The sequence below is a fragment of the Neovison vison genome, chromosome 3, assembly GCF_020171115.1.
Source record: "Neovison vison isolate M4711 chromosome 3, ASM_NN_V1, whole genome shotgun sequence".
Classification (NCBI taxonomy): domain Eukaryota; kingdom Metazoa; phylum Chordata; class Mammalia; order Carnivora; family Mustelidae; genus Neogale; species Neogale vison.
In genome coordinates this window covers 216921383-216948232 of record NC_058093.1, presented here as the reverse complement: position 1 = coordinate 216948232, position 26850 = coordinate 216921383, and the positions used below count along the sequence as shown (strand labels likewise).

The window sequence follows — 26850 nt, the reverse complement described above, 5'->3', positions numbered from 1 at the left end:
AAAACCAAAGCCTCTCTTTTAATAAATTCAAATACTTTCCCTTTTTGAAAAGGTCTGTGGTTGGAATACTTTCACACATTACTGCTTTAGACCCTCACAGTCAACCCCCACCCCAGGAAGCTGGGTAGGATTAATAATCCCATTCTATGGATGAGAGAGCTGAGGCCCAGAATAAGAAAGCGACTTGCCCAAGATCACACAGGGAGGATGGTTTCTCAGGCATTTATAGGAAGAAACCTGCATGAAGAGCTGAGAGTTTTAGGTTGCTTGTTGCTGATGTTTTCCAGCTTTTCACGAAGTGGGAGGGTATGATGCCTTCATGAAAAAGTATATGAAAGCCATTCCAACTGTCGTTACTGCGGAAAACATCACCATCAAAGAAGAATGTTATACACCAAGAGCTGACTCCTTCCACATCTTCCGAGATCCCATCACAGGAGACCTGCCGTGGCCTGGGCTCATCTTTGGGTTGTCCATCCTTGCCCTGTGGTATTGGTGTACAGATCAGGTACCCATGCTGGATATGTGGGGTGGATAGGGTGTTCCCAGGTCTCTACAGGGACTCTTAGCTAAGGCTTGTGGTGTTGGATACAGTAGGGCAGGGCTCATATGGTCTGGGGTCACTGAACCTTGCGACAAGGGAATTCCAAGGACATGTGGGTGGGGAGCTGAAGGTAGCCAGAGAGCAATGAGAGGTCTCTGGCCTGTACCCCTCTCTTACGGGCTTTCCCTGGCAGGTTATTGTGCAACGCTGCCTCTCAGCCAAAAACATGTCTCATGTGAAGGCCGGTTGTATCTTATGTGGGTACATGAAGCTGCTGCCCATGTTTCTCATGGTGATGCCGGGAATGATCAGCCGCATCCTATACACAGGTGATGCCTCTTGCTGGACTCAGCAGCCACTCTCTCCCACTTTCCTCTCTCTGTGTCACTTCTAAAGCTACTTCTGTAGCTCCCTGTTCTTTCTCTTCTGCCCTCTTCTTTTTTTCTTGCCACAATTACCAAACATTATTGTTTCCCCTTTATATAGCAAAAACTTGAGGTCACAGGACCTGTGGGGTTGTCCTCCCTGGTTCCTAGCATTGACAATTACTTTAGACCCTTTTGCAAATTTTCTGAAGTTATGATACACCTCCAGCTGCAGTTTCTTCCAATAATATTTGCTAACTTTTTGCTCAGTCTTCCTCAGGCTCTGGAAGTGTGTACGATGTCTTTAATGTCAAAGGACCCTGGCCAGTCTCTAATTGCTTATGCTCAGAACCCCGTTTCTTGGGCCATTTCTTTGAAGAGTCCTGAGCCTTGTACTTTACTATCTAGGGTATTAGAGTCTTTTTGACCATTTTGTGGCTTCTTCAGCTTTGCCAGTTGCATTTTTTTGGTCAACCATCATAGGTCCAAACTGTTTCTTAGAATATGAAATAATGGCAAAAAAAGAGAGTGCCAGGGAGTAAAACTTTGGTGAGCTCCCAAAATGAAGACAAGACAGTCTGGGGCACTTGCTGCCATTGGCTCCTTTTAGGTATACTCCTATACTGGCTCACCTGTCATGAGAAAAATATTTGTAACTGAATAATTTATATTTGTAACTGAATAATTTATATTGTAATAATAATATATAATTAAATTGTAAATTATATATTATATAATTTATATTGTACAACACACACAAAAATATTTGAGATAGTGCTATAATGAATCGGCAGTCTCTATGGAGCAGCACTAAATGATATAACTGTAGTAGGTACCTAATAAATGTTTGTTGATTTAATTATAAAGAAGTTACTGGAATTTTCTCCAAGTCTCTAGATCATTTTCCCTTCCCATATCAGGCTACATTTTATCTTTCTCTAACCCAAATTTTTCACATTTTGGAAGTACTGCCCAACATCCCCCCCACTGAGGAATTCCCTCAGTCATCTGGGTGTTTAATCCTACTTGTAAAAATGCTGCTGCAAATAAACCTCAAATTAGGAGCCATGGGTCACTATGATCATCAGGAGAAACAAGAAAATAGTCACTGCTATTTTGTAGGGAGGCCTAGCTAAAGTCTGAAGACTGTGCCCCCTCTCTATCCACCCTGAGCATTGCTTTATTTTCTCCCTCCTCTACCTAAGAACTCTTTTCCCCCAGTCAGATCTTGGATATGGTCATACCAGTAGGGCAGGGGCATGGTGTTGTAGGGCTCAACTTGAAGTTGCATTCTCTGTGGAACCAATTCAGGGCCTTGGGCAGGAATGTCCTGTTTGAAGTCTTATTTTAAGAAAGTGAATCTTGGAAATACTTCCTTGATTTCTGCTTGCTGACATGGCTCTTCATCTTTTCCCAGAAAAAGTTGCCTGCACCGTCCCCTCGGAATGTAAGAAATATTGTGGTACTGAGGTTGGCTGTACAAATGTTGCTTACCCGACGTTGGTGGTGGAGCTCATGCCCGATGGTGAGAGTCATTTTTCTGGCAAAGTCTTTCTTTGGAGGCTGATTTGGCTTCCTCTTTACGTAGATTTCTGTGGCCCTCTGGGGAAAAGCCGTTTCTGAGCTTGGGAGCCCAGTAGGGAAGGCTTTCCTCTGGGTGTCCTCAGCTTTTGAACACATCTTCCCTCATTGGAAAAGAGACATATGTTTAGGTTGAGCTCTATGAGGTCTAGCATGTGTTCATCAGTCAGGTGTTGGAAAAGAGGTGATCTGAGAATGCGCTAGTGAAAAACACAACTTTTCCATGCTCATCTAGAAGATCTTTCAGAACTCTCCAACAGACATACATGAAAGCTTGAACTAAGTGGAATTTTCCCTTGGAAATGCATTAATATTCCAAGGAAAAACATGGAGGGAAAGGCAAAGCAGTTTTAACTATAGAATGAAGAAGTTTTACAAACTTCCCAAAGAGGCAACTTATGGAATGGGTGAAGATTTTATTTGCAAATGACACTACATATAAGGGGCTGGTATTCAAGATCTATAAAGAACTTCTCCAACTCAAGACACAAAAAACAAAGAAGTCAAAAAATGGGCAGAAGACATGAACAGACACTTCTCCAAATAAGACATACAAATGGCTAACAGACACATGAAAAAGATGTTTGGCATCATTAACCATCAGGAAAATTCAAATCAAAACCACATTGAGATACTATATTATAACATTTAGAATGGCAAAAAATGAACAAGGCAAGAAAAAGCAAATGTTGGAGAGGTTGTAGAGAAAGGGGAACCCTCTTACACTGTTGGTGGAATGCAAGTTGGTGCAGCCACTTTGGAAAACAGTGTGGAGGTTCCTCAAAAAGTTAAAAAGAGAGCTATCCTTTGACCCAGCAATTGCACTATATGGCATTTACCCCAAAGATGCAGATGTAGTGAAAAGAAGTGAAAAGACATGCACCCAATGTTCATAGCAGCAATGTCCAGAATAGCCAAACTGTGAAAGGAGACTAGATGCCCTTCAACAGGTGAATGGATAAAGAAGATGTGGTCCATATAAACACTGGAATATTACTCAGCCATCAGAAAGGAAGAATACCCAACATTTGCATCAACATGGATGGAACTGGAGGAGAATACACTAAGTGAAATAAGCAGAAGAAGAATATTATTATATGGTTTCACTTATTTGTGGAAAATAAGGAATAGCACGGAGGACATTAGGAGAAGGAAGGAAAAAATAAAGGGGAGGGTAACCAGAGGGGTAGATGAACCAAGAGAGACTATGGACTCCGGGAAACAAACTGAGGGTTTTAGAGGGGAAGGGGGTGGGAAATGGGTTATCCCGGTGATGGATATTAAGGAGGACACATATTGCAATGAGCACTGGGTGTTATACACAAACAGTGAATCACAGAACACTACATCAAAAAATAATGATGTACTGTATGGTGACTTACATAACATAATAAAAAAATTAATAAAGAAATAAAATAAACAACAACAACAACAACAACAACAACAACAAAGGATGAGGAAGTTTGAGGCAGTAGATGGATGGGCCACAAGGGGGCTACAGAGAATGTGTTATCCTTGGAGTCCAGAATAATTAGAGTTTTGGGGTAGGCCTGTAGGGTTACTGTTCATATTTCATGTCGAAGAAAAAATCTAATTCTGGATCAAGGGATGTAAACCTAATTAGGTTAAGGGACCTCAGGAGACTAAAAATTCAAAGGTACTGAATAGGAAAATTTGCAATAAACTTACAAATTTATCATTGAGAAGAAACCTAGAGACTAGTCAAACCTCTCCATTTCATAGGGGAAACTGAGACCTACAAAAGGAAAATGATTTTTTCCAAGGCCACACAGCAACTCAGTATCTGGCTTGCTTAACTGTGCTCAAGGCTGGAATTGAAGATTTTTTTTTTTAAACTGCAAACTGGATGTGTGACCTTGTACAAACCATTTGCATTCAAATTCTATAAAAATGGGGGTAATCGTTAACAATTCCACTGAACCAGGCTGCTTATTAATTAAGGTTGCAATAAGAAGAGTCACATGGCTGGTTCTTTTAGAGTTCTGGTTTGGATTACACTGTAATTTATTTATGTTATTTTTCTTTCTCTCCCCCTTTTTTTTTTTGGGTTTTTATTTATTTTTTATTTTTTCCAATTTATTTATTTTCAGAAAAACAGTATTCATTATTTTTTCACCACACCCAGTGCTCCATGCAAGCTGTGCCCTCTATAATACCCACCACCTGGTACCCCAACCTCCCACCCCCCCGCCACTTCAAACCCCTCAGATTGTTTTTCAGAGTCCATAGTCTCTCATGGTTCATCTCCCCTTCCAATTTACCCAAAAGCACATACCCTCCCCAATGTCCATAACCCTACCCCCCTTCTCCCAACCCCCCTCCCCCCAGCAACCCACAGTTTGTTTCGTGAGATTAAGAGTCACTTATGGTTTGTCTCCCTCCCTATCCCATCTTGTTTCATGGATTCTTCTCCTACCCACTTAAGCCCCCATGTTGCATCACCACTTCCTCATATCAGGGAGATCATATGATATTTGTCTTTCTCCGCTTGACTTATTTCGCTAAGCATGATACGCTCTAGTTCCATCCATGTTGTTGCAAATGGCTATGGAAAGAACCTAGATGTCCATCAACAGATGAATGGATCAAGAAGATGTGGTATATATACACAATGGAATACTATGCAGCCATCAAAAGAAACGAAATCTTTCTCTCCTTTTTTTAAGATTTAAATCATTTACTTATATTTATTTATTTTAAAAAGATTTTATTTGTTTATTTGTCAGAGAGAGAAAGCACAAGCAGGGGGAATGGCAGGCAGAGGGAGAAACAGGTTCCCTGCTGAGGGACCCTGATGTGTGGGACTCAGTACCAAGACCCCAGGATCATGTTCTGAGTCAAAGTCAGGTGCTTAAGGGACTGAGCCACCCAACCGTCTCTACTTAGTTATTTTAGAGAGAGAGCATGAGTGAATGGGGGAGGGGCAGTAGGAGAGAGAGAGAGACCCTTGCAGCAAACTCTGCTCAGCGCAGAGCCCCACATGGTGGTCAATCCTAGGACCCTGAGATCATGATATGAGGCAAAACCAAGGAATCAAATGACAGAGCCACCCAAGTTCCCCTAAAAATTTTTTTTAAAGTAGTGGTGCCTGGGTAGCTCAGTGGGTTAAATCCTCTGCCTTCTGCTCAGGTCATGATCTCAGGGTCCTGGGATGGAGCCGCACATCGGGCTCTCTGCTCAGCAGGAGCTGAACTGTGGGCCTTTAGTGATGAATCATATGTATGTGAATTATAGCTCAGTAAAGATTTCAATGGAGAAAAAAAAAAGACAAGGCTGTATTCCCAGCTCTGACCCTAAGCAAGTTATGCCAACCTGGGCCTCACTTCTTGGCGTGTTGAATGGGGATAATACTACCCTTCCCAAATCAGAATAAGGGATTGTTCTTTTAAAATTTCTCCCAGTCATGGCCAACATGGTTTGCTATAATCTCTATTACTACTTCCATACCAAGGAGAACATAAAGTTGTCCCTGCTAGGGAATTTTTGTTAGTATATTCAGAGGTGTGCAACCATCACCATAATTTTAGAAAACTTTTATCACCTCTAAAAAATCCTGCACCTATTATCACCCCATATTTTATCCCATCCCCTAGGCAACCATTGATCTACTCCCTCTCTCTATGGATTTGCTTATTTTGAGCACTTAACATAAACAGGGTTATACGATAGTTGTTCTTTGTGTCTGGCTTATTTCACTTAGAAGAATGCAAGGTTTATCTACATTATAGCATGCATTAGTACTTCACCCTTTTTTATTGATAAATAATATTCCATTGCATGGATATATCACACTTTGTTTATCATCAGTTGATGAACATTGTCTTGTTTCTACTTTTTAGCTATTATAAATAATACTACTATGAACATTCATATTTGAGTTTTTAAAAAGATTTATTTATTTATTTTAGAGGGAGAGAGAGTGGGGGGCACAGAGGAAGAAGGAGAGAGAAAATCCTAAGCAGACTGCCCACTAAGCACGGAGCCCAATGAGGGCTCAGTTTCATGACTCTGAGATCATGACCTGAGCCAAAATCAAGAGTCAGACACTCAACCGACTGAGTCATGTTCACGTCCAAGTTTTTATGTGAACATGTGTTTTTATTTCTTTTGAACAGATACCTAGGAGTGAAATTAATGGGTCATATGGTAACTGCATGTTTGATTTGAGAAACTGCTAGAGTATTTGCAACAGTGGCTGTGTCCTTTTACATTACTGCCATCAATATATGAGGGTTCCTATTTCTCTACATCTTCATCCACACTTGTTGTTATTTGTCTTTCTTTCTTTCTTTTTTTTTAAATTATAGCCACCCTAATGGGTACAGAGTAGTATTTTATTGTGGTTTTTGGTTTGAATTTCCTTAATGTTGAGCATCTTTTCATGTGATTATTAGCCACTTGTTTATCTTCTTTGGAGAAGCTTCTATTCAAGTTCTTTGTCTATTTTTAATTGGATTATTTGTCTTTTTTATTATTCAGTTATACATGTCCTTTTTATATTCTGCACACTAGACCCTTATTAGACATATGAATTGCTAGTATTTCTTTCCATTCTATGAAGATTTCACTTTATTGAAAACATCATCTTTTGAATCATAGTTTGAATCTTTCTGCTATACCATGAATTTTTAAAATAAAAGACCTTATAAAGCTCCTCTTAGATGGAATCACACATACCATCAGCACCATCACCATTAACCATTATCACCCCATCACCACCATCACCACCATCATCATCATCAATCAGTTGCAAAGTATTTACTCATATATATTTTGTCCTTATCTCTTTGTTGACTGCTTTGGGCTTACAGTATAATTTAAAGCCACAATTCATTCCTTGAAATACCTAGTCTTTCTGGAGAGACAAGTTGGAGAACATGGCATGGTATTGGAAGGCAAACAAACCTTGAGTTCTCACAATTTCCAAGTACAAAAGAGCTGAGTTGCTGTGTGTGCCACTCAGATCCTCCTTCTCTTTCAGGACTGAGAGGCCTGATGCTGTCAGTCATGTTGGCCTCTCTCATGAGCTCCTTAACCTCCATCTTCAATAGTGCCAGCACCCTCTTCACCATGGACATCTACACCAAGATCCGGAAGGGAGCATCTGAGAAAGAGCTCATGATTGCAGGAAGGTAAGTGCAGCATCTTCTTGCCACCCACCATGAAAGTTTGAATGATCTGTACTATCCTTCAAGGTAGAGAAGACTGGTACATGCTTGGGTAGAATGGCAGTAACCTCTGTCATTAGTTATATTTACACTTTAGTGCCATTTAACTTTAAATTGAGGATCATCAGGGTGCCTGGGTGGCAGATGGTTAAGCCTCTGCCCTTGGCTCATGTCATTATCTCCAGGTCTTAGGATCGAGCCCCATGTTGGGCTCCCAGCTTGGTGGGGACTCTGCTTCTCCCTCTCCCTCTGCTTCTCCCCCTGCTTGTGCTCTCTCTGTCTCTGCTTGTATCTCTCTCAAATGAATGAATAAATTAAAAAAAGAAAAATATAAATTGAAGATCATCAAACAATGCCTGTCTGGAGTAAGATATGACATCAGAAATCATCCAATCTAACCCTCAGTTTATCAACAAACAAAAGGAGGCTTGTCTTGCCTAAATCCATGTAGTCTGGACAGTGGCAGAAACAGGACTGGAATTCAGGCCAACTGAGTCCTTGTTCAAGTCCCTTTAGGCTACCCCATGTGGCCCTCCTCAGCCCTCTACACTGTAGGCCTTCACATGGGCCATCTTCAAGGCCCAGATGCCTCTGATGCCTTGACCATTTGCTGCAACATTTTTGCATTTGACTGAGAGGGTCAAGTGATACTGTGCTTGGGAACATGCTCTGTAAAGTCTAAAACACCACACTATATGTACATTTGTTATTGCAAATGAGATAGTGGACACAACAGAATACTGAAAGACAGAAGAGTTGATACATGGGTCAGAGGTACTCAAAATCTTGACTATCCATCGAGCAGATACTTGGAGAGAGGACTAACTAAAGCTCTGCTGTGTCTCTTTCTGGGGCTCTGGCAGGTCAGCTTCCTCGGAGCAGAGGAATCAAGTCCCTGTGAGGTCAGTCAAGGAAGAGTTCCATAGTGAGTGTGGGAGGGGTATGGGCTGCCACCTCATAGGCCCCATCAATAAGATTAGGGCAAAGGAAGGAAAGGGGACAGGCCACTGTCAGGTGTTGAGACACCTAGCACTCAGGGAATATCTAACCAGGCCTAAGTCTACTCCTTTGCTTCACAGAAATCAGAACCATCATCCTGACTGGTTTTCCCTTAGAAAGGACTTTAGTTTTTCCTGTTTCTCCCCTCCTCCCTTACATCTATAAGATGCAACATGAGAAGAGAACAATTTTGTTGCTTTGCTCGGGGATGGCCCCCTTGGCTCTGAGATTGTTGGGGCCCACACTTTTGTACATCCCATGACTGCTGCCCTGGATTTTATCCCTGCCCTAGATGAGCTTATAGAAAATAATTCCAGACTTTGCTATGGTCACTGTAAGAGCAATCAAGGAAGGGCTCAAAGAAGGAAGAGGTGAACATGGCATGCAGTAGTTGGGGAAAGCTACTGGAAGAGGGAGGCCTGACCTGAGACCAAAATGGTAGGTAGGATTTGGGTATATGGGGGCAGTGGAAGGGGATTCCAGGAGAAACATATGAGTGAAAACACTGCTTTGTAAAGGTTAGTGTAAGATTCTTTTGCCTAAGTTCATGTAAGATAAAGGAATCATAGCCATCTTTCTAATTAAATCAAAAGCACAAGTAAGGGGAGCTTGTAAGGGAACCCTCCAATCTCTTCATGACTTGAAGTGAAATTCAAGAGGAGAGCTGGAAATACTTGGTAGTGTCCCTTTCTTTCTAGACTGTTTCTTTATAAACTCTTTTTCATTGTGGTCTTCACTTTATTATGAAGAAGAGGAGGAGAAGGGGAAGGAGGAGAAGGAGAAGAAAATAAAAATTATGGCCTTTACTATTTATTGAGTACCTACTGTTTGCTAGGTGTTTTACTATAGCTGATCCTTATTCTAGAATTGCAAGGTCAGTCTTATTGTCCCCAATTCACAGACAGAGAAATTGAGATTCAGAGAGGTTAAGCAACGTATCCTATGTCACACATAGAAAAGAAAAAATTGAGTCCAGGACCCTTGTTCCTACATTCTACTACTTGTCAAAGTGTGATTCTCTTATGGCAGTTACTGGTTTAGGTTTGTCAAGTGCATTTCATTTATTCACAGGCACAGATGACTTTCTCATAGAGGCAGAATACAGATGGAAAAAAAGCCTCAAGAATGAATTTGCTAATTATTTTTCCTTGCCTATGGTAATATTACACACACACACATAATATGTATATATAATATACAATAAATAAAATGATACACACATAAATATCTATATTTATGTGTATATATATTTGCTATATATAATATATATATACACACATCTGACATATAGTAATCATATACATATGATACATATATATATCATACATCTGACACATAGTAATATGTATTTATTCATATAGAGCCATTTATTGACATTGTATTGGGGGATTTTGATTTCAGGTTGTTCATCCTGGTGCTGATAGGTATCAGCATTGCCTGGGTACCCATTGTGCAGTCAGCACAAAGTGGGCAGCTCTTCGATTACATCCAGTCTATTACCAGTTACTTGGGACCACCCATTGCAGCTGTCTTCTTGCTTGCTATTTTCTGGAAGAGAGCCAATGAGCCGGTAGGTTTCATTTTTGCATGTCCTGAAAAGCCACTCTGACACAGAAGTGTCACGGCTCCACCTGGAGCACCATATTCTGTATGGGAGGGATTCTATTTCCCACAGATCTCAAGCAGAAATAGATGTGCTGCTGAAGGTTTTTATGGCAAAGCCTTCAGGGACTCTCCTGGGTATACATCCTTTTGGATTCACCTCTCCTCTTTGCTGCAGGTTCCAAACTCATTCCCAACTAATGATATACATGTTCCATCCAACCTGAGTGACTTTGGCCTGTTAACATGGCACTAGCCGGGAAGTTTGTATCCCGGGCGAGCACCTCCAGAGGAAGTCCTAGCACAGGCTCCCTCTAGTGGTTCCTTTAAAAAAATTTTCCTTTTTAAAAAAAGTTACATTCAGCTACTGTATGGTACATCATTAGTTTTTGATGTAGTGTTCCGTGATTCATTAGTTGCATGTAACACCCAGTGCTCATCACAACACGTGCTCTCCTTAATACTCATCACCCCGTTACCCCACCCTTTCACCCCCTTCTCCTTTGTAACTGTCATTTTGTTTCCCAGGGTTTGTAGTCCCTCATGGTTCATCTCCCTCTCTGATTTCTCTCCCTTCTGATTTCCCTCCCTTCCCTAATGATCCTTTGTGCTATTGTTTACATTCCACATATGAACAAAGCTATATGTTAATTGTCTTTCTCTGCTTGACTTATTTCACTTGACATAATCCCCTCCAGTTCCTCCCATGTTGATGCAAATGGTGAGTATTCATCCTTTCTGATGGCTGAGTAATATTCCATTGTATATATGTACCTCTAGTGGTTCTGCAGTCAGCTTGGCTTTCCGGCCAGTACCTCTCAAGGCCCAGTGAAAAACGATGTCCTGGTGCTCAAGCAATTTATATGCAAAACAACATAAGGTAGATAATAATTAAGGGATAAAACATAGCATAGAATATGAGAAGGATTCACAGAAAGACTATATTAGCATGGGCTGAGCTAGAGGGAAGAGAGGGTGTGCAAAGCAGAGAGAGAACAGCACCAGAACTTGGAGGCAGAAGTGCAAGGAAGTTTGAGAAGTTTGAAAGGCATTTCACATGACTTGAGAAGGAGTTTGTGTGTATGGGTTAATGGAAGAAATGCTAGACAAGAATGTTGAAGTTAAATTAGGAATGGCTCCTTTGAAAAAGCCAGGCCGGAGAGTTTGGATTTTCATTGGGGTGCTGTTACAGGTTTTGAAGCACCATGAAAAGGATGCCTTTGGATATGGCTTCTGACTGGGGTGTTGCTCACCTGTCTCTGTATTAAACCATCTGCACACTCAGGGAAGGCTGGGATCGAGTGGGGGTAATAACTGTGTAGCCTATTTTCTGAAGCAGTATCAATGGTGACATATTTTTGGTTAGAGACAACCCCTTTCTCCCAATAGGACAGAAACAAATATACACTTGGGAAATACCTCACTGGAATGACCCACCTTTGAAGTGTAAAATTATGTGTGTTTCTCTTCACTCAACATTTGACATTAGGAACATAGTCCAGATTTGCTGGCAACACAAAGCTGCATGCACAGATAAATACCCTTGAGAGATCAGAATTAAACCTGCAAGTGATCATGACTGGTTTGAGAAATAGGCACACTCTTAAGATTTATTTCAACAGGGATTGGCAGAGGCTGAGAGATTTCTAAAATACAAGTTAGTATAGTGTGGCTAGAAGCCCAACTGGGTATTGCTGTGGACTAAAAACAGATTCAGTTCAACAAAGGACTGTGGCAACCAAAAAATAAGGCTAAAAATTGGGATAGAGTGTAGTGGTTCTCAACTGGGGGAGATTTTGCCCTTCCCCAAGGGAACTTCTGGAAAAGTCTGGCAATATCTTTTTTTCCAATTTATTTATTTTCAGAAAAACATTATTCATTATTTTTTCACCACACCCAGTGCTCCATGCAAGCCGTGCCCTCTATAATACATTTTTGATAGGCTTTGATTCAGAAAATGCTACTAGTATCTATTGTGTGGAAGCCGATACACAGGACAGCTCCCCTCGTGCTCATCCCCCAGTCACAAAAGAATTATACAGCCGAAATGTCACAGGTCTGAGGGTGAGAAGCCATTGCTAGAGTCTCTGGAGAGCAGCACATAGAGACTACAAAATGATTCTCAGGACTGGTCAGGGGTTGTGTTTAATGAGGGGTGACTCATTAAAGTCTTGAGGAAAATGTCAAAATTTCCCAGATTTTTCAAGAGCCTCTTGAGAATAAAATGAAAGGAACAGGAAGATACTAATTGCCAAAAGAGAAAGACTATATGTTGGCTAATTCAATTAAATAATTAATTGAAATTAAATGAAAATTGAAATTAAATTTAAAAAGTTTTATTTATTTATTTGTCAGAGAGAGAGAGAGCGCACGCACAAGCAGGGGGAGAGCCAGGTAGAGAAGGCAAAGGGAAAAGCAGGATTCTGGTGAGCAAGGGACCCAATGTGGGACTCAATTCAAGGACCCTAGGATCATGACCTGAGCCAAAGGTAGACACTAACCAACTGACCCAGGCATCCTGCTAATTGAATTTAAATAAAAAGAAAAAAAAGCAAAAAATCAAAAGAGAAGAAAAGCTTTATAGCAGATTTTATCAATACTATTCACACAAACTAAAGTAAAAAAATAATTTTTGAATGAATATGTGTGTGGGGAATGAATGGGGGACATCCTTTTCCTCATCTATCTATCATCTATCTATCTGTCTATCTATCTATCTATCTATCTATCTATCATCTATCCTTTACCATCTACCATCATCTATCTATCTAGCAGATACTTCCAGATGTCAGACAGAGAGCTGACAACACAAAGGGAATAAATCTTGGTTCCTTCCCTGGGCAAATTCCCAGTTCAGATGGGGAGAGAGAGAAGTGATTGAGTGATTCCACAGAAGGGGAATTGGTGCTGGAATTGGAGGTGTGTCTATAGTGCAGTCACAGCACGGAGGATGGGTCCATCCAATTCTGTCTTAGGAGAAGAGGGGACATTTAAGCTAGAACAAGGTTACTAGGAAGGGAGGAGCTTGTGTTCTCCCAGATAAAGAGTGACCTGTACAAAGACATAGGACATGAATACACTGATAATTGAACACACCTGGGATATAAAGTGCAGGGGTACCCATGGCGAGGAAAGTTCAAGGATCAACATTTGACATGAAAGCTCTTTTTTACTACCCTTCTATGAGCTCACTGTACTTTGTCACTGATCCTTTTAAAATGTGGCCTCTAGGTTCAGACCTGGTTCTCTAAGTGAGGCCTGACTGAAAAGGAAGCAAGAAGGAAATAAGGAAGGAAGGAAAGGAGGGAAGGGGTTTAAAAAAAACCCTGAAAAATTGTACCCCTGTATTTTTAGTCTCTTAAAGGATTTCCATATTTTTAATATGCAAACCCAAAACTTAATGTAAAGACACATAATATAATCTTGTGTTTTCAAATTAAAAACAGTGACTTTGGATCTATAAAAGGGGCTAATGAAGAAAGTAGTATTTATATTTTGATGGAAACATTCTTTTCTCTTCCATCCCTCAAAGACCCAATTTGTTTTTCAAAGGCTTCAAGGAAAACAAATTATTTCATAAGTAATTACATTACCTTTGAATGTGCTTAAATCTGGAGGCTGATGGTGATAGCAGCTACAGGAACCAGAGTCAAATTATTTATTTATTTAAAAAATTTTTTTAAATTTTTTATAAACATATAATATATTTTTATCTCCAGGGGTACAGGTCTGTGAATTGCCAGGTTTACACACTTCACAGCACTCACCATAGCACATACCCTCCCCAATGTCCATAACCCCACCCCCCTTCTCCCAACCCCTCTCCCCCCAGCAACCCTCAGTTTGTTTTGTGAGATTAAGAGTCACTTAAGGTTTGTCTCCCTCCCAATCCCATCTTGTTTCATTCATTCTTCTCTTACCCCCTTAACCCCTCATGCTGCATCTTCACTTCCTCATATCAGGGAGATCATATGATAGTTGTCTTTCTCCGATCAGAGTCAAATTATTATTATAGAGGGCATGGATTGCATGGAGCACTGGGTGTGGTGCAAAAATAATGAATACTGTTTTTCTGAAAATACATAAATTAATTAAAAAAATAAAATTAAGAATTAATTTTTGGAATTAAGGCTTTGAGTTGACACTAGACATGAGTTATTAGACACTGTTACCCCATTATATTATGAATCTTGTTTTATGACCCAGGTAAAATCATCTCTGAAACATGATAAACACACCTTCAGGCTTGGCCTGACATCACACTCTTAACCATATTCTGAACGCCAGCATTCTGGCTTCAGAAGGCCTGAAGCTATCATTTGTCTCATTTTTGTTCCTTTTTCTCTGTCTCCCAGGAATGCCCTGATGTTTTGTGTGTTTGGTGTTAATTAACCCGAGGTTTTCTTTCACAGGGAGCCTTTTGGGGACTGGTCATAGGATTTCTGGTTGGGGTGTCCCGTATGGTGGCTGAATTTGCCTATGGAACTGGGAGCTGCATGCAGCCCAGCAACTGTCCCACGATTATCTGTGGTGTGCACTACCTGTACTTTGCCATCATCCTCTTTGTCATATCTGTCATCGTCATCGTGGTTGTCTCTCTCTTCACCAAACCAATTCCAGATGTGCATGTGAGTATCCATGTTGGGGAATGTGTCCTTCCCTTGTTCCATGCTCATGCTACAACACCCACCTTGTTGCCCTTTCCTCAATTAAACACCTCACACTCAAATGACTAAAACAGTCCTTGCTTACCGTTGGTTTTACATAGAAAGACACAAGCCAGAAAACACGATGTGCTAGCAAGGTGGTGTCAAGTGTGTGTCTTCTGTAGGAGTCCTCACCACAGTTATTTCAGTCCAGGGGTTAATCTCTGGATCCTGCTCACCAAGTAACAGCACAGGTGCAAGGGAATGAGATCACATGGGTGAGTACAGGGGCTAGCCTGGTTTAGATGCTCAAGTCTCAAATAGAAACTTAGATTTCTTCTAGTAGACCCATGGCATAACTTTCAGGGGTCTCAGCAAGGGACATAGTTACAAAAAAACCATGCTCAGGGAAATCTGAAGTATGATATACCCTTAATTTTTTCCCCTATTAACCCTCCAAACAATTATCCATATAATTTGAGGAATTTCAAACAATATCAAAGTCCAATTGATTCAAGACTCCAAAATGGCAAATAGCCTTCTTTAATTCTAGATGTCACCCTTGGTTTAGGATTTATTCATAGCTCTCCCAATGCAGATGAAAATTTCTAATTATAGGTCACTTTTACCATAAACAATATAATTTGGGCATCCAAACACAGCTAATACTTAACCTTTTTCAGGTTTATAAGAACAGAGCTAGAGTTAACCCAAGATCATGTTAGTCCATAGAGAAAGAGAAGGTTTTTTTTTTTTTTTAACTTTTTACTCATGCATATACAAATACAGGGACTTATGGAATCCTGAAGAGACCTTCGACCTCCTTGCCAAATTTTCAAAACTGTACCTAATCTTAATGTCAAACAAAGACTGCTTTTATAAAAGAAGAATCACCATTATGTTTATTGGCTGAATCTGTCAATAGGCTTTCTTTGTGCTATATTAACTGCTTCCTGATGTCTCAGTGTTTGCAAGTATTGCAGCCCTAAACACATTTAGTCCCAGGATTCCTCTTTTTTTTTTTTCCTTAAAGATGTTATTTATTTATTTGACAGAGAGAGAGACACAAAAGGAGGGGGAGTGGGAGAGGGAGAAGCAGGGTTCCTGCTGAGCAGGGAGCCTGATGCAAGAAGGTTCCAAACTAGGACACTGGGATCATGATCTGAGCTGAAGGCAGATAGCCAGGCACCCCATTCATGATTCCCCTTGAAGTAGAGAAAGCAATGTAGTCATCGAAGAGGGCATAGCTGGAATGAATACATTTCATTGACTTTCAGGCTTCTTCAAGTTTCTGGTTTCATGTTCATAGAAACTGTCTCCAGTGCTACTCAATTCTAATATGGTTCATGATTCTACAGATTATCTTCTTATAATGTGACAAACACACGGTGCAAACTCTGCTCTACACTTCTGGTCTGGAGAAATGGGTTTTTGGTCTTCTTTCTTAGCACCAATGCTAAAAGGAACAAATTTAGTCATCATATATAAGAAGAGTTCATTCATTCAAGACAGACATTTCTTTATTCAAGGCAATCTCTTAGTCTTTGAATATTATAATAAGGTTTTGTATATTCATGTGTGTAATTTACATCGAAGTGCTCAACTTATTTAGAGATAATGTGGATAGAAACTGTTATCTATGTTTTGGTCAGTACTGAGAGACCACAGTACCTTTTAGTTGTTGTTTGCATTTTTTAATGAGTTTCATTCAGCAAACACTGACCAAATCAATGTTTTAAAAGGGGCATCTCCAATATCCTCTGTGTTCTAGAGCAATAACTAATCATCCACTGACACCTTTAGGAAATGATGCACTTTTTCTTTTCTTGAGCACATCTCTTTTTTTCCTCTCAACTTCTTGGCACCAGACACTGTTTGGATCTTTCTGCCAACCTGTTTTGCTTTTTCCACAGCTCTACCGCCTGTGTTGGAGCCTGCGCAACAGCAAAGAGGAGCGTATTGACTTGGATGCAGGAGAGGAGGACTTTCAAGAAACCCCAGAAGAGACCATTGAAATAGGTAATTTGTGATTTAGAGCCTATCCCAAGCCCTAAAATGTTACTCCTCCAACAGAAAGACTACCTTACTGAAGTCTTTACAAAATGCCTACATCAAAGCTCAGATCTCTCTTTATAAGTGAGTGAGGTGGGGGATGAGATAGATAAATGGATTTTGGGAAGTTCAATCTGAGGCCTGGTCAAGAGGAATAGAGAAGTGCAGAATATCCTCAGCCTCCTTATACCTCATAATTCAGAATGCTAAGTATGAGTGGTGTATTTTCTACCCTGACTTGACTGGGGCATGACATGGGAGAAGGAAAGAGTCAGAGCCTGTGAACTGAAAGCAGATGGAATCTAAGCTATGGTCAGTCTAGTGACACCAGGAGGATGGTGAGAGGCTCATTGGTGTCTTATATCCACATAAGATTTAGAAAATTAAATTTCTCTGAAGTCCAGTAAGATAATGCTTAGTCAGTATTCAGATTTATCCTGATCATGGAGAAAAGTTTTCCTCAGCTTATGTATTGGAACTTTTTCTTTTACTTGGGACTGGTGCTCACATAGAGGATGGTTGTGGAGATGTATGATGTGCCAAGGTGTGGGAGCACAAGGTCATAGGTGCTTTATCTGAAGGACTAGAGGTCTCATCACTCCATCTGAAGGAAAGTACAGGTACAGCAGAATAAATTCTGAATATGGCCATCAGAAATATCAGAGGATCCTAGCTTTGGAAAGGGCCCTAAAGATCATTTATTCTTATGGCCCTATTTTACAGATATGTAAATTGAGGTCAAAGCCTATTATCCCAGCTATGATATAATCTGCTCTTGACCAAGACATTTTAGTTCTGAAACCTGCAACTCTGCATGTACTGGAAGGAACCTGGAGCCATAGGCAGTTGACCAGGTTGTTGAAAAAGATAGACGTTTTCTGCTTCCTTGGAGCAGGGAGGCATCAATATGCTGCCTGCTTCTCCCACCTCCAAAAGTGTCTACACACTGAAGGAGAATATAACAGATTTGAAAGATTGACTTATTTCATTTAGCATTATACACCATCCATGTTATGGCAAATGACAAAATTTTATTCTTTTTTATGGCTGAGTAATATTCCATGGCATCTATCATCTATCCAATTTATATATATCCATATATATCCATATATATAGATATATACATGTATATATATCTATATATCTCACATCTTCTTTATCCATTCATCTATCAGTGGACTTGGGCTGCTTCCATAAATTGGCTATTGTAAATAATGCTTCAATAAACATATGGATAAGTTCTTCATATGTTTGGGATACTAACCTTTTATCAGATATGTCATTTACAAATGTCTTCTCACATTCAGTAGGCTGTCTTTTAGTTTTGTTGATTGTTTGCTGTGAAGAAGCTTTTTATTTTGATGTACTCCCAATAGTTTATTTTTGCTTTTGTTTCCCTTGCATCAGGAGACATATCTAGAAAAATATTGCTATGGCTGATATCAGAGAAATAATTGCCTGTGCTCTCCTCAAGCATTTTTAGAGTTAAGGTCTCACAGTTAGGTCCTTCAGAGTCCATAGTCTCTCATGGTTCACCTCCCCTTCCAATTTATCCAAATTCCCTACTCCTCTCTAACGCCCCTTGTCCTCCATGCTATTTGTTATGCTCCACAAATAAGTGAAACCATATGATAATTGACTCTCTCTGCTTGACTTATTTCACTCAGCATAATCTCTTCCAGTCCCGTCCATGTTGCTACAAAAGTTGGGTATTCATCCTTTCTGATGGAGGCATAATACTCCATAGTGTATATGGACCACATCTTCCTTATCCATTCATCCGTTGAAGGGCATCTTGGTTCTTTCCATAGTTTGGCGACTGTGGCCATTGCTGCTATAAACATTGGGGTACAGATGGCCCTTCTTTTCACGACATCTGTGTCTTTGGGGTAAATACCCAGGAGTGCAATTGCAGGGTCGTAGGGAAGCTCTATTTTTAATTTCTTGAGGAATCTCCACACTGTTCTCCAAAGAGGCTGCACCAACTTGCATTCCCACCAACAGTGTAAGAGGGTTCCTCTTTCTCCACATCCCCTCGAACACATGTTGTTTCCTGTTTTGTTAATTTTGGCCATTCTAACTGGTGCAAGGTGATATCTCAATGTGGTTTTAATTTGAATCTCCCTGAGGGCTAATGATGATGAGCATTTTTTCATGTGTCTGATAGCCATTTGTATTTCTTGATTGGAGAAGTGTCTGTTCATATCTTCTGCCCATTTTTTTTGATGTGTTTGTCTGTTTCGTGTGGGTTCAGTTTGAGGAGTTCATTATAGATCCTGGATATCAACCTTTTGTCTGTACTGTCATTTGCAAATATCTTCTCCCATTCCGTGGGTTGCCTCTTTGTTTTGTTGACTGTTTCCTTTGCTGTGCAGAAGCTTTTGATTTTGATGAAGTCCCAGAAGTTTATTTTCGCTTTTGTTTCCTTTGCCTTTGGAGACGTATCTTGAAAGAAGTTGCTGTGGCTGATATCGAAGAGATTACTGCCTATGTTCTCCTCTAAGATTCTGATAGATTCCTGTCTCACGTTGAGGTCTTTTATCCATTTTGAGTTGATCTTTGTGTACGGTGTAAGAGAATGGTCGAGTTTCATTCTTCTACATATATCTGTCCAGTTTTCCCAGCACCATTTATTGAAGAGACTGTCTTTTTTCCACTGTATATTTTTTCCTGTTTTGTTGAAGATTAATTGACCATAGAGTTGAGGGTCCATATCAGGGCTCTCTACTCTGTTCCACTGGTCTATGTGTCTGTTTTTATGCCAGTACCATGCTGTCTTGGTGATCACAGCTTTGTAATAAAGCTTGAAATCAGGTAAGGTGATGCCGCCAGCTTTATTTTTGTTTTTCAACAATTCCTTAGCGATTCGGGGTCTCTTCTGATTCCATACAAATTTTAGGATTATTTGCTCCAGCTCTTTGAAGAATGCCGGTGGAATTTTGATCGGAATGGCATTAAAAGTATAGATTGCTCTAGGCAGTATAGACATTTTAATAATGTTTATTCTTCTGATCCAAGAGCATGGAATGGTCTTCCATCTATTTGTGTCTTCTTCAATTTCTTTCATGAGTGTTCTGTAGTTCCTCAAGTACAGATCCTTTACCTCTTTAGTTAGGTTTATTCCCAGGTATCTTATGGTTCTTGGTGCTATAGTAAATGTAATCGATTCTCTAATTTCCCTTTCTGTATTTTCATTGGTAGTGTATAAGAAAGCCACTGATTTCTGCACATTGACTTTGTATCCTGCCACGTTGCTGAATTGCTGTATGAGTTCTAGTAGTTTGGGGGTGGAGTCTTTTGGGTTTTCCATATAAAGAATCATGTCATCTGCGAAGAGAGAGAGTTTGACTTCTTCATTACCAATCTGGATACCTTTTATTTCTCTCTGTTGTCTGATTGCTGTTGCTAGGACTTCTAATACTATGTTGAACAAGAGTGGTGAAAGTGGGCATCCTTGTCTTGTTCCTGATCTCAATGGGAAGGCTGCAAGCTTTTTCCCATTGAGGATGATATTTGCTGTGGGTCTTTCATAGATAGATTTGATGAGGTTCAGGAATGTTCCCTCTATCCCTATACTTTGAAGCGTTTTAATCAGGAACGGATGTTGGATTTTGTCAAATGCTTTTTCTGCATCAATTGAGAGGACCATGTGTTTCTTCTCTCTTCTCATATTAATTTGTTGTATCACATGGATTGATTTGCGAATGTTGAACCATCCTTGTAGCCCAGGGATGAATCCCACCTGATCATGGTGGATAATTCTTTTTTTTAAAGATTCTATTTATTTATTTGACAGAGAGAGATTACAAGTAGGCAGAGAGGCAGGCAGAGAGAAAGAGGAGGAAGCAGGCTCCCTGCTGAGCAGAGAGCCCGATGCGGGACTCGATCCCAGGACCCTGAGATCATGACCTGAGCCAAAGGCAGCGGCTTAACCCACTGAGCCACCCAGGTGCCCCGGTGGATTATCTTTTTAATGTGCTGTTGGATCCTGTTGGCTAGGATCTTGTTGAGAATCTTAGCATCCATATTCATCAGTGATATTGGTCTGAAATTCTTCTTTTTAGTAGGGTCCTTGCCTGGTTTGGGGATCAGGGTAATGCTGGCTTCATAGAAAGAGTCTGGAAGTTTTCCTTCTGCTTCAATTTTTTGAAACAGCTTCAGGAGAATAGGTGTTATTTCTTCTTTCAAGGTTTGGTAGAATTCCCCAGCGAATCTGTCAGGTCCTGGGCTCTTGTTTTTTGGGAGGTTTTTGATCACTGATTCAATCTCGTTATTAGATATTGGTCTATTCAGGTTGTCAATTTCTTCCTGGTTCAATTTTGGAAGTTTATATTTTTCCAGGAATGCATCCATTTCATCTAGGTTGCTAAGCTTATTGGCATATAACTGTTCGTAATAACTTCTGATGATTGTTTCTACTTCCTTGGCGTTAGTTGTGATCTCTCCCTTTTCATTCATAATTTTATGAATTTGGGATTTCTCTCTTTTCTTTTGGATTAGTGTAGCCAGTGGCTTATCGATCTTATTGATTCTTTCAAAAAACCAGCTTCTAGTTTCATTGATACGTTCTACTGTATCTCTGGTTTCTCCCTCATTGATCTCAGCTCTAATCTTGATGATTTCCCTTCTTATGTGTGGAGTTGGTTTGATTTGTTGTTGATCCTCCAGTTCTTTAAGGTGTAGAGACAGCTGGTGTGTTCTGGATTTTTCAATTTTTTTGAGCGAGGCTTGGATGGCTATATATTTTCCCCTTAGGACCGCCTTTGCTGTATCCCATAGGTTTTGGACCGAAGTGTCTTCATTCTCATTGGTTTCCATGAATTGTTTCAGTTCTTCTTTGATCTCCTGGTTGATCCAAGCATTCTTAAGCAAGGTGGTCTTTAGCTTCCAGGTGTTTGAGTTCCTTTGGAACTTTTCCTTGTGATTGAGCTCCAGTTTCAAAGCATTGTGATCTGAGAATATGCAGGGAATAATCTCAGTCTTTTGGTATAGGCTGAGTCCTGATTTGTGACCCAGTATGTGGTCTATTCTGGAGAAGGTTCTGTGTGTACTTGAGAAGAATGAATATTCTATTGTTTTAGGGTGGATGTTCTGTATATATCTATGATGTCCATCTGGTCCAATGTGTCATTCAATGCTCTTATTTCTTTATTGATTTTCTGCTTCGATGATCTGTCTAGTTCTGAAAGAGGCGTGTTAAGATCTCCTACGATTAGTGTATTCATATCAATATGACTCTTTATCTTGATTAACAGTTTTCTTAAGTAATTGGCTGCTCCCATATTGGGAGCATAGATATTTACAATTGTTAGATCATCTTGGTGGATAGTCCCTTTAAGGATTATGTAGTGTCCTTCTGTATCTCTGACTACAGTCTTTAGTTTGAAGTCTAATTTATCTGATATGAGAATCGCTACCCCAGCCTTCTTTTGAGTCCCATTGGCATGAAAGATGCTTCTCCACCCCTTCACTTTCAGTCTGCGTGTATCTTTAGGTTCAAAATGGGTCTCTTGTAGATAGCATATGGATGGGTCCTGTCGTTTTATCCAATCTGCAACCCTGTGCCATTTTATGGGTGCATTGAGGCCATTCACATTGAGAGTGATTATTGATAGATACGTTTTTATTGACATCGAGTTACCTTTGAAGTCTTTCTTTCTGTAGACTGTCTCTATATTTCTGTTCAATGCTATTCTTGGGATTTTTCTTCTTTTATAGAACCCCCCTTAATATTTGCTGCAGTGTCGGCTTGGTGGTTGCATAGTCTTTTAAGCCTTGCCGGTCTTGGAAACTCTTTATCTCTCCATCCATTTTGAATGTCAGTCTTGCTGGATAAAGTATTCTTGGCTGCATGTTCTTCTCATTTAGTGCCCTGAATATATCTTGCCAGCCTCTTCTGGCTTGCCAGGTCTCTGTGGACAGGTCTGACGTTATTCTGATGGGCTTCCCTCTGTAAGTAAGGAGCCTCTTTGCCCTGGCGGCTTTCAAGAGATTATACCTACAATTATAATTTCTCAATTTGACTATCAGGTGTCGTGATGTTTTTTTGGAGTGTCTAATCTTGGGTGGAGACCGTTCAGCCTCTAGTACATGAACGCTGGTTTCATTCGCGAGATTCGGAAAATTTTCATGAAGGACTTGTTCCACGATATCTTCTAGACTTCTTTCTTTCTCCTCCCCTTCAGGGATTCCAATAATTCTGACGTTGGAACGCTTCATGGCATCATTTATTTCCCTGATTCTGCTTTCGTGGCATCTAAGCTGTTTGTTCCAGGCTTCCTCCTGATCCTTTCTCTCTATCTGTTTGTCTTCCAGATCACTAATTCTATCTTCTGTCTCAGTTACCCTAGCTTTGAGAGAGTTTAGATTAGATTGGAACTCATTGAGAGCATTGTGAACCTCCTCCCTGGTAGCTTTAAGCTCCGCCCTAACATTGTGAACATCCTGTCTGGTCGCTTTCAGTTCGGCCCTAATCAATTCTGTTGGTCATCCATGGCTTTCTCCAACCTAGCTATTGCCTGGATAATTGTTAGCCTGAATTCTCTTTCCGACATATTGTCTATGTTGATAGCCGTTAGCTCTGTTGCAGAAGATCCATCCTCTGTATTTTTCTTCTGTTGGGCATTTCTCCTCCTAGTCCTTTTGGTGGGAGAAGACTGAACAGATGTAGCTGGATGTATCAACTCTGGTGCAGTCAAGGTGCACCCTGGAACACTTCTGAGCAATCAGGATTCCCCACCCAAACGACAGACAAAAGAAAAGAAAAAGGAAAAGAAGAAATAGAAAAAGAAAAAGAAAAAAAAAGAATAAAAAAGAGAGAGAGAGAGAGAGACAGTAAAGAAAGGGAAGATGAAAGAGAAGGTTCAGCCCAGATGGGCCCCAAGGTAAGATTTATGAGGTAGACAAACAAAAAGAGATAAAAAGACTGATACAATTATATGGCAAGAGAAAGAAAAATAATACATATGCAAATAAAGAAAGAACCTTGTCAAAAAGAACCACAAGTGTAAAATTTATATGCTATCAGGACAAACTCAAGAAACACAGAAACACTGGTGGAAGAAGATGAGAGAGTTCTTATCAATTCTCAGTGTGTGTGAGGAAGGTTGTTTTGATTCTTCCTGGATGTATCTTGATATCTTTGTTAAAGGACTCAACTTTCCTAAGATAAAGGGGATTAAAAATTGGTTTACCTATAGGGGTAGTATTGATTGGGGAAAGGGGATTATATTGAAGTTAACTCTATATGAATATTAGAGGATAAAAATAAAAAGGAATATACTAGACTAAACTAAACTAAAATTAAAAAAAAAGGAATTAAAAAAAAGGAATTAAAAAAAGGAATTCAAAAAATAAAAATTCAAAAGAAAAACATAGGTATATGTATCAAAAAGTTCAGGTTAGAAAGGTATTATGGAATTTGATGTACTGTACAGCTCGCTGTGATGGTAAATAGGTTAAAAAATTACCTATGTGTAAATATATATATATATATATATATATATATGAACCGGAATAGTGGAAACGAGTGAATAATACAAGTTTTCCTATGAAGTAGTGGTGGTTCTCTTATAGTCCTTTTTTTTTCTTTCTTGGTTTGTTTTCTGGGGGAGGGGCCTGCCACGTGGGTTGTCAGTCAATGATGTTTCCTGAGTTGAGTCCCCCCGCCCCCCTCAAGGGGGTGGGCTCTGGGAAAACTGGTTTTTTTCAGGCTTTTGTTCTCTGGCGGTTTTTTTTTGCTTGTTCACTTTTTTCCCTCTCACCTTGACCGCCTTTGATGGTTTTTGTAGTATTAGAAGAAATCAAACTGCACCCTGATCTCCATCTCAGAGAGAAGCCTCAGTCTGGGTGCAGAAGCTGAATAAATTCCCCCTTGGCCGCTGGCAGCGCAGGTTCCAAGTTGCAGACCCTGGGGGCGCAGGATCTTCTGCTCGACCCCAAAGCCAAGGCAGTTGCGGCTGTCCGGGAGCTCCCGACCGCCAGAGAGGTTCCAAGCAGCGATCGCACACTGAGATTTTGCCACCGGCCTGGGCTGGGAGTGCCCGGATTGCGCGCACCTCTTTTCAGAGGCGGCTGTGGGTCGGGCGTGCATCTGGGGCACTGAGAACGGGGCGCTGGTCCGTAAGCCGCAGGCTGGGCTTTTGCGCACCTCTGTCCAGGGAAGAGTTTCGCACGCGCGCAGCTTAGGCTTTGAAACAATGGCGCGGGTCAAGGATCGCCCGCCGGGCCTCAGTAACCCTGGGGAGCTCGAGGGACGTGCGCGCGCATCTCAAGCTTTGTGGTAGGGCTAGCGCGCGTTCTGCAGACTGGCGCAGCTCCCATCCCCTCACAGGAGCTGGAACCCACGCGCTCTGGGGCGCGCTGGCGGCTTAGGGACCAGGAGCTGGTTTCTCCGCCGCACTCTCTCTGCCTCTGCGCCGGGGAGGCCGTCTGGTTCCGGGGACTTAAGCCCTTGTCCCTAGCCGCCCCGATTCCTACAATTTCCCCCCACGATCCTTTGCTCTTTTGGAGTGCTTTCAACCAGTCTCCAAGTTAATGCTGGTCCCCAGACGCAGGGCACTCTCGCTCGTATTGGGGTATTACTTTCCCACCGGTCGCCACTGGTGGCTCCCTCCCCCTTTGGTTTATCTTCTGATAGCAGTCCGCCGTTCCCATTCCGCTTTACCTGCTCACTGGCATCTTCTGCCCCTGTAGAGATCCAGACGTGTATAATTCTGATCTCAGGCTGATTTCATGGGTGATCAGAGTTCTTTGGTAGGTAATCAGCTCACTTTGGGGTACCAGCTGCAAAGACGCCTCTTCCTACTATCCCGCCATCTTGTCCCCCCTCAGGTAGAGTTCTCTTAAACATTATTTGTTTGTAGAATAATTTCTTTTTCCATCTTGAGCTTCTCAGAGCTCTTGGGAGAGCCAAAAAATGGAGAGGAAACAACCTGGGAACTGTTGACCTAGCTCTTGACTGATTTTTATAAATATACTTATTTTTATTGTTTTTTGTGTTTCTTATTTTTCTTACTCCTACTTTTTTTTTCCACTCGAAGAGTGCCCTTTAACATTTCTGGTTTTGTGGTCATGAATTCCTTTAACTTTTGATTATCTCGGAAACCCTTTATCAATTCTGAATCATGGTCTTGCTGAATAGAATAGTCTTATCTGTAAGTTTTTTTTTTCCCTCTCAGCACTTTGGGTATATCATGTTACTCCCTTTCAGCCTGAAAGTTTCTGCTGAAAAATTAGCTGATAACCTTATGGGGTTTCCCTTGTACATAGCTGTTTTGTTTTATTAATTATTACTATTATTATTATTTTGCTGCTTTAAAAATTATCTCTTGACCATGGACTCTGAGAAACAAACTGAGGGTTTGGAGAGTAGGGGTTTGGGGGGTTAGGTGAGCCTGATGCTAGGAACTAAGGAGGGCATGTATTGCATGGAGCACTGGGTGTGGTGTATAAACAATGAATCTTGGAACACTGAAAAAATAAAATTAAATTAAAAAAATAAAAATTCTCTCTTTACCTCTACTTTTTTGCCATTTTATTTATTTTTATTTTCAATTGTATTTATTTTTTAGATTTAATTTTATTTTTTCAGTGTTCCAAGATTCACTGGTTATGCACCACACCCAGTGCTCCATGCAATACGTGTGCTTCTTAATACCCACCACCAGGCTCACCCATCACTCCACGCCCACCCTTCCAAAACCCTCAATTTGTTTCTCAGAGTACACTGTCTCTCACCAAACTGTGGAAAGAGCCAAGATGCCCTTCAACAGATGAATGGATAAAGAGGATATGGTTCATATATACAAGGGAATATTATGCCTCCATCAGAAAGGATGAATATTCAACTTTATATGAACATGGACAGGATT

At 40.6% G+C, this 26850-nt stretch overlaps 1 protein-coding gene across 1 annotated transcript in view; it reads left to right on the top strand.

Annotated features, from left to right (window-relative positions):
• The window catches only part of LOC122903232 (sodium/glucose cotransporter 1), an 81947-nt gene that overhangs the window by 47068 nt on the left and 8029 nt on the right, over positions 1–26850 (top strand). Inside the window, exons 8-14 of the mRNA XM_044243837.1 lie at positions 288–508; positions 738–873; positions 2327–2434; positions 7493–7643; positions 10080–10248; positions 14693–14908; positions 16840–16945. Of these exons, the coding sequence (XP_044099772.1) occupies positions 288–508; positions 738–873; positions 2327–2434; positions 7493–7643; positions 10080–10248; positions 14693–14908; positions 16840–16945 (1107 nt within the window). The remainder of the gene's footprint in view (positions 1–287; positions 509–737; positions 874–2326; positions 2435–7492; positions 7644–10079; positions 10249–14692; positions 14909–16839; positions 16946–26850) is intronic.